The 8,830-nt window shown below is 37.4% G+C and overlaps 1 protein-coding gene across 1 annotated transcript; it reads right to left on the bottom strand.

The window, feature by feature from the left end:
* Window positions 1-1,670: 1,670 nt before the first annotated feature.
* Window positions 1,671-7,960, bottom strand: LOC136257904 (uncharacterized). The gene is made up of 3 exons (XM_066051223.1): window positions 6,612-7,960; window positions 6,456-6,554; window positions 1,671-2,713 (listed from the first exon to the last, which is right to left on the bottom strand). The coding sequence occupies exons 1-3, from the start codon at window positions 7,713-7,715 to the stop codon at window positions 1,715-1,717; spliced, it is 2,202 nt and encodes a 733-aa protein (XP_065907295.1). The 5' UTR covers window positions 7,716-7,960; the 3' UTR covers window positions 1,671-1,714.
* Between the last annotated feature and the right edge of the window lie 870 nt (window positions 7,961-8,830).

Raw genomic sequence — 8,830 nt, 5'->3', positions numbered from 1 at the left:
ATAGGGCATGCAGATCATAGAAATGCACAAGTTACATTTGACAAAGGTAAATGCTGATAAAACCAGTACCATGCATGAGCAGATTTAATGGCCAATTATTTCTTTTGACACTACTAAAAACACTGATATAATATTCCTAATCTAAACAAAGACCCCTTACCTGGTATTCACATAATCCAACATTTAAAGTCTATTTTTCAATATTTCTTTTCAATATTCAGAGTTTGGGAACGCTTCATAGCTACCACATGCTTAGATTACTGTACTACATACTATAATATGTTAACTTTGAGTTTAGTCTTTTAAAAATAATAAAAACTTCAGTTTTAGTTCAAGATAACAAATTAATAGCCCTTATTAAAATTACTTTTAGCTTTAGTTTTGATTAACTAAAACAATCTAGTAGACATTCTAGTATACTTTGTTTGCTATAAAAATTCCCCATTTGAACTCTGACACAAAACAACAACAAGTACATGTGTAACTTATATTGTTCCATCATCTGTGATGCTACTTGGCGTGGGGTTTGTCAATAGGTATCTTTTCTGCAGATCATTGATTTATGTTAACAGTTTTACATTTCTAGCAGTTACCCATAGAGATGTGTTGGAGGAAAGGGCTAATTGTAGCATAGTTTTGTCTGACGGGATTGATACTATATCATTGATTGGAAGCAACAGTCAGCATTGTAGTCACTTTCTACATAATATTTACTCCTTGGTTAATGTAATTATTCTATTAGAGTACATGTACATTTAATTTGATATAAAGTGTCTCAAAGACTTTTCCTTGAGGGCACATTGGTGAAAATGCTGGCAGTATAGTTATGGTACATACATATATTATATAATACATACCAAAATAGCCAACCTGTGCCTTCAAAAAGCTAAGGCCATAACAGAATACTTTTTATGAATACAATGTAGCTATGTACGTTAAATAACACTTTACACTAAGCATGTACTGTAATTTGCTTTTTTTTTCGTTGTAAAACAATTTTCGTGCGCAAAATTTGTACAAAAATTTCTTTACGTGCAAGTTTTTACACAAGATTGAACTACTCTTTAATAGAGCAGTCATTCATGTAAATCATACGAAAATATTTTTGCACAAAAATTTTTATCACGAAAATTTTTTACATGAAAATAAATTGAATTTATGGTAATTCAGAACTACCTAATTGCACAGAAGTTGTCAGATATTATGATGGTGCATTTAATTTCATACCAATTCAATAAGTAGCAATATTAGTAGGGTCAAACATTTACAGAAGAATGTTATTGTCGTCCATAGAATTATCAAGTTTTTATTGTCTCACCTGCATGCATGGCATTCAAATTTGTCAGTGATTGGGTGTATATCCATACCCGTCTAATAGATGGTCCACACCTGTGACTTACTTCTGGCAGCGTCGTTGAAATTCAAGACTATATCTCTGATCATGACCTGGTACCACGAAGCCTAAAAATAATATATAATATTATACAGCACTCAGGCGAATGGCAATTAATAGCTCTACTTATGTTGCCTGATTTTGGAGAATCAGTCATAATGTTCAATAAAGATTTTATACATTGCAATTCACTGTGTTTTTATCAGGGAAGTTCTATGCACCACTCTAAACCTCAGAAACCTCTCTAAATACTTCAACTGTATAGTTATTTTGAAAAAGCAATACATATAATTATTATAAATATATAGTTACAATAAAACTCTATAGTTCATTTATTAGTTGAACCTGTCCCAGTTCCACCGTAGTCAAATTTGATGGACCTGCTTTAGTCACACCCCCTCCTATAGCACATCCACCAACAACTATTATGGAATTGTTGCTGAATGCTGCCACCGATACATCAGTTCTAGCTGATGACAATGATGCAATGGTCTTCCATGACTTGCTAGAATCATTATACATCTTAATATCTGATGTTGATGCATTGTTGTGATCCTCTCCACCAACTACCACTGGTGGCGATGAGCTGGGGAGTAGGGCTGTAAGCCAGTGAGTGGCACTAGTCATTTCAATCCATTTGGTGGGTGTGTCACAGGTTTGTTGTTGGTCACCTGATTTTGTGATATCATCAACAGGTATCTTGTAGGCACTTTTGTTACATTTATTTTCAGTATCAGTGTACCCCACTATGAGTAAATGATCATCAGTAATAATAGGTGAGAAGTTACCCATTGGCACGGGAAGATTAATGGCCACCTTTCTCCAATGGGAGTTCTCGATCCAATTGAGGACTTCAATATCATCTTGTATTACTGGTGCACTGTCATCACCTTTTGCTCCACCAGCAACAATAACATGCTCCAGGTGAGTAGCCACCCCTGGTCTGTTCCTGACTGAGAGAAGGTCAGGATAATAGGACGTCCAAGTTGTATTAGTTTCATCAAATGTTGATACTTTATTGGTTCTTTCATTAGTGGCAGACAGACGTCCACCGATAACAGCCAACTTTCCACCAATGATGTGAGGAACACCACACCAGTGACCTGAGGGAGGTAACTGATCCCAATGGTCAGTGTTGACATCATAAACATACACTTTATCTTTAGCATCATGAATTGAACTGCTCCCACCAGCAACATAGACCTTCTTGTCTATCACTGTGACATATGTGTTAAAGGTTGGAGCAGGAAGATTGGCTAGCCGTGTCCAATTTATGTGGTATCTGCCACTGGTAAGTGCTGGCAATAATGCAGGTGCCTCCTAAGTGGAAAGTACATCAAGTACTAAATATAAATTAGCATACTGTAACAGTGACAAAAAACCATGTAGGCAAATAATAGGTGCTGCAGAGCAGCTACTATTTCTGATGTGTTGATGACATAAGTATTATGAAAATTATTGGTTGCATTGCTGTATACTTTTCACCAACACAAATTTTATTGAACTCATTATTTGGATGCACATTTGCCAAATCTGGCTTGTTTGGAAAGCCACACTCTTTCTCATGTGTCAGTTTTGGCATAGATTACTGTACCATAGACTGAAATTTTGTGAGAAGACGGTTAAAACATTGTGAATGAAATCAAAGGTGATGGCTGACTGCCAGTAAAGACATTTGGAATAAGCTCTTTAATTTGCAAGCCAGCTTTAGCACAGCATATTTAAATAATTGTGAAATAATTATAATTATGTAATTATTGATAATTATTGAAATAATTATTTTTTCTACAAGCATAATTATTTCAGAAAGAATGTGTCAAGCCTATCAATTAATGTGTGTTGAATTTGTATCACTCCGACCATGGAATAGGTATATGATATTAGAACTTTGATTGCTACAACTTAAATTATTGATTAATAAGTTACCAGAACTATAAGATATTCAGTGGCATATACCTGGCAGCAGTTGCACAGTGGTTATAGGACCTGAGAGTTTAAAAATGGGAGTACCTATAGTTCTAGGGCTAGCTACCAATTAGGATAAGTAACTTGGGTACTGGGGGATTTTCCCTGGCCCAAGGGGGCCTCACATAGCTGCACAAAAGCTGTATCCACACATATCTACAATAAAGCTGCATGAACATACAGCAATGCATGTAGCTAGACTCAAAAGCATCTGTAAGAGATACCATCTATTGGCCAGCAAGTTCAGTAAGATCTATATATAGCAATGGGTATATTTCTAGGCAGCAGGCCATTACTTGTATTAATTATTTTATAAGGCACTTATAGATAGTTTTAGTTACATTTTCTGACTCCCTGCATGTATTCACAGACTTTAAGCCTTCTCACAGGTCCCTAGTTGGATAGCATTCAAAGAATAGAGAACACCTGACACTGCGACTTGATCATCACGATTCTAATAGAACAGTGGCCCATTCAGAAAAGTATTCAGTTACTGTAACTACTGTAACTGCAAAACCAGTCTCACACTCAATTTCAGAGGGTGCAGTGTTTAAAACTTTCCTAGGACGGTGGTATGTATTTGATAGAAAGCTTACTATAAATTCAAGCTCGAGATACCCTAATAGAGCAGTCACCCTGATACAACAGACAAATAAACATTAATAATGTTACTGTTGAAATGACTCTCATATTCAATCCAGAGCAGGGGTGGATCTAGGATCTCAGAAGGGGGAGGGGGGGTGCTAACATAATGGTTGGTTAGCTAAGGAAAGTGACAAATGGTTAATACAACTAGCTATAGTGTGTGAAGCACCTCCACATGCTCTATCTAGGGGGGTCTGGGGCATGCTCCCACTGAAAAATTTGCAAAGTTAGCCTATTCAGTATAAACATTTGGCAATATTTTTGACTGAAAAATGATGCCACTTTCTTTAAGTGATTCACAAAGCTTTCACAATGCTTGTAAAGCATTGTGAGTTGCCTAAGTGTAATAATGATGAAATGACACCATTATCCCAGAACAGTTGTAATGCTAGCTGCCATATAAGGGCACAGCCAGTAACTAAAAATATTCTTTACATAAAGAACAGGAAGGAGAAGGATGCAGCTATACATAATCAATACTTGCCATTATAATTGTTTGAAATACCTTGATTTAGCGGTACATTAAATATAGCAATTTTAGAGTTTGGTTTTTGCTAATTGATTTACATCAATTCACGAATTTATAAAATTTATATAGTAAATTCATCAATATACAAAATCGCTAAATTTAGTGTATTGCTTGGCTTAAGGTATAGCAAGTGTGCTTCACAGTCTCATGGCTCAAACTATAACGTTCAAACAGTAACAATGAAGAGAGGGCTTGAGAGGGCAAGTATACACTCACCATGCGGCATGTAGAGCACACATATGTAGAATTTTCCAGCTAGGATGATGCTTCCTCTGGAAATTTTTGGAATATAGTTATCACAAAATACTCTATTGTACTGAAAGATTGTGGGGTACAAGATGGATGAGTTCAGTTGTAAGCAATTTTAGAAACACAGAACTACACCTTTAAATACTATTGGATTATAAGGCAATACATAGTAGTGGATTGTCAAAGACATACACATGTACAGGATTGGATCTTAAGGTCACTGTAGAGATTTAAAATGCACACAAAAATAACTTCAATTTTGTAGTATATATATAGCCACAGACTGTTCTGTTACTATATCAATCTGACTTTTTCAACTATATGGCCCCATCACCATATTATTTTTTTACAACCAGAGTTGAAAGTCACTTACAAGTTTTTGGTCACAACTAGCCCCTTGTAACGTGACAGTGTAAATGCTGTGGTATCATTTGAGCTTATAAAGTTGAGTTTCAAAGGATTTGGGAGTGCAAACCCTGTATGACATAAAATTTTATTAGCTTCAATTGATGCTAGATTCAGATAAATGCAGCATGGAACTTTGGTATACTGATAAAGCAAAAACAAACAGTTCTCAGATACTACAGCCTTGTTAACTGTATACATTCTAAGAAATTAACTGTTTTACTTACCCAAGCACCCAATGTAGCACAACTTAAAATACCCACTATAACATTAGACTATTTGGCAGAAGTTGTTCTCAGAAAGTGATTAGTATATGGCAGGATGTTTGGAGCAATGGTAAGATAGCAGTGCACAGGTTAAGAAACTGGCAACTTCCTGCAATTCAGAAAAAAAAACATCGTGATGGATGTTCTATTAGAGTAGTTGACTGTTCTATTAGAGTATTTCGATTTTTAGCAGCTTTTAGCTCACACCAAAAGTATAATTTGAACCCCTCTTAGTAATTCTAAGTAAAGATTAGCTATTCTCCCTTCTCTTCTCTCTTTTCATTGCCCATGCATACTTATAAGATGCAATTGCATCTATACTGCAACTTCTAGAAGCTTCCTAGCTTGCACATGGTAAAATTTTGGAAGGGGGTGCACCCCCCAAATCTGCCCTTGCAGAGGGTCTATATTTTAAAACTTTCCTGTGGGACATGCTCCCAGATCCCCCTAGATTGGCATGCTTTGCATGCTAAAGGTGTTACATATCAGTTATAGGACCCCCACTTTCAAAATTTGCCTAAATTCTCTTTGTGGCCCTGCCTAGTTCAAATTAATTTCAACTTTTCAAAGTTACCATACATGTTTTCCATTACATGACTATTCTATTAGAGTATATCAATTGTAACTGTAACACAAGATTCACTTGAAAGGAGAGAGTCAATTGGAGATTCAATGAGAAGGTTTTGCTATATAAATCACACTTCAAACTACAGACTGTTTAAACTACAATATGCAGACTGATTTTCAAATTGCCTTTATAAATGATGTACATATATGTATCACAATTCATGATTCTAAAATAATTTTATAAGATGGCAGTGTTTTGTTCAATCTGTACAAATCTTAAATGTGCTCTTTCGAATTCTACCCTCCAATTATGTTTCTTTTTTGCATGACTGAGACTGCCAATAAAAATACCTCATAAGCTCTGTTAATGCACACTTGTATGTTGCATAATTTCACACCAATTTTCTTTAGACACAAGACACATGTGTTGACTTACCATTAGCCATTTTGAAGCCTTTTCTTTCAGGTTTTTTCCTCCTAAATTTATTCTGTGCAGTTCATTGGCTACCCATGTTGGTGTACTCCTTGTTGAGGGCTAAGATAGTAATACCATAATTATGCAATGGTAACTACGTGGGCAAACAACCCTTACCAGCTGTCGTCTCAAATGCTGAATTTCAGATTGTAGTAAATCATTGTCAGATTGTAGTTTAACATTTTCAGATTTCAGTTGGTCATTAATATCAGTCATTTCTCTGTTTTTTTGTTCATATTCATATCTCAGATGATCATTCTCAGCCCTATGCTGCTCCACTTGTTGGTGTAGAGTGATAACATCTTGTGGGTACTCCTTCATGTATACATCTTTGCTCACTTGGATCCTCTCACAGACAGCTGTTATGGTTGGCCTCATGGCAGGATCATCATCCAGACACTCCTCCACCAGTGGCCTCAATACTTCAGCCTCTCTTTTCATTTTGTCCAGGTACTGCTGACGACGCTCTACCTCAGACAAGGCCACCCTCTTTCTGGTTGTTGGGTCAAACTGAACTTGCTTGGATGGATGTGGCCATTGTTGATTGAATGTGTGGAGGACTATTCCAGCAAAAGAAAACACATCCATGGGAGGGCCATAAATTGGAGTCTCATCAAGTGATTCGGGTGGCATAAAGTCAACAGTTCCTGGTGCTTTAGTCATTGTCTTTCTGCTATCAGCCTTTATCACCTTAGCCACTCCAAGATCACTGATTTTTGCTACATGATGTGCAGTCAATAAGACATTATTGGGGGAGAGGTCTCGATGGATAATGGGAGGGTCATGATTATGAAGGTAGCACAGACCAAGGGAGACATCATGGACAATTGAAAATTTTATATGAACAGGAATCTTCTCATGTTTATCCACTAGTGAGGTCAAACTATCCTCCATCATTTCCATAACCATTACTGGTAACCTCATACTTCCCTGTACACTGGCCGTCCCAGATGGATAATAAACACCGAGGAACTGTATGACGTTTGGATGACGTAATGTACTGCACTGGCGACATTCCCTCATGAATGATTCCACTGTTCGTCGTACTTCTACGTCTCCCACTTCTTCAATCAAAATAGAATGGATCTCTTTGGCGGCACATATCGTTCCACAGTATTTGACTGTGTAAACTCTCCCGTAAGCCCCTCGTCCCAATTCCTTACGATCTAGTTTGGTAACTTCATTGAGTACTAGACCTTGAAAATTATCACCAGAAGACATTTCTCTCAGAAAATTAACTTGGCAGTGATATGCAAACAGAATACAAATAGCTATACTATCGATCACGTGCCTAAACCCCAAGTCTTCGCGCACTTAATTGTTTTTTTTACCTGCATGGGGTCGGTCGTATCATATATACCAGTGATAAAGCTCTGTCACTTCACTTGGTCAAGGTTCTTGTTTTCTTAACACTGCTACGAGCACCGCCATATAAGTTGAACACAACTTAACATGACTAGCTATGATCTAGATGATATGTTTGGGTGCAAGTAGTGAGTTCAGATATGACCTAGGCTTTTGGATGGATTCCAATGGAGCCAGTTATTAGGCTTCTGTTTGTGCTGGTATATTAGGTGGGGTCTATTCTACGACAACTTGATATCGTTACTAAATAGACCATTATGGTCACATTACGTTATTTTGACCAAGTAGGTTACGAGGTTTTATTAGACCAGGCGAGTCTAGGTTTCTTCTTCTCGGGTTTCGTCGAGGTGAGCTTTGAGGGGCACTTGGGGGTGTTACTCTCTCTCTACATTGAAGCAGAGCGTATTTCTATGACCATGCTGTGAGTTGAAATTGTACTGAGGTCAGTTGTAGGGCTGATTATCACGTGTGGCCTTCATCCATAGATTAGCACATATTTATCGAATCACGTATTGTGGTTGTTGGTGGTATTAAGTATTCATCGAATTACATTTAGTAGATGCTGGTAGTATCACTATTAACTATATTTTTTGGCAGATGGTCAGGTTGTTTAATCACGTGATCAGGTGCACGTGATCCCCTCTCAACGCAGGTCGGTGACAAGCACGTAGTTGCTATTGCGTTTTCGAGCCTTTGTTGTAATCTGTATGGCTTGATGTAGGATTTTTGGCCCCTGCAGCTAACTCGAGCCTATCTGGACGAGAGTTCCATAGCCCAAAGAAAGCCCATAATGGGGTAGCAGGGGGTTCTAAGTGGCTAGTTGGAGTAGTTTAAACCTTGTCAAAATGATCATCTTGTTTGAGCTTGGTTTTCCTATCGCCCAGATGAGGTCTTGTCGCCTTTGATAGGCACCGTTAAGCGTTAGCGCCATAGGGTTAGCACGTGTGTCTGCCTATTCATGGCTACCTGGC

The sequence above is a fragment of the Dysidea avara genome, chromosome 6 (assembly GCF_963678975.1).
Source record: "Dysidea avara chromosome 6, odDysAvar1.4, whole genome shotgun sequence".
In the NCBI taxonomy this organism is placed as follows: domain Eukaryota; kingdom Metazoa; phylum Porifera; class Demospongiae; order Dictyoceratida; family Dysideidae; genus Dysidea; species Dysidea avara.
Note: the sequence above shows the minus strand (reverse complement) of the source record. Positions and strands in the feature narration are given on the sequence as shown.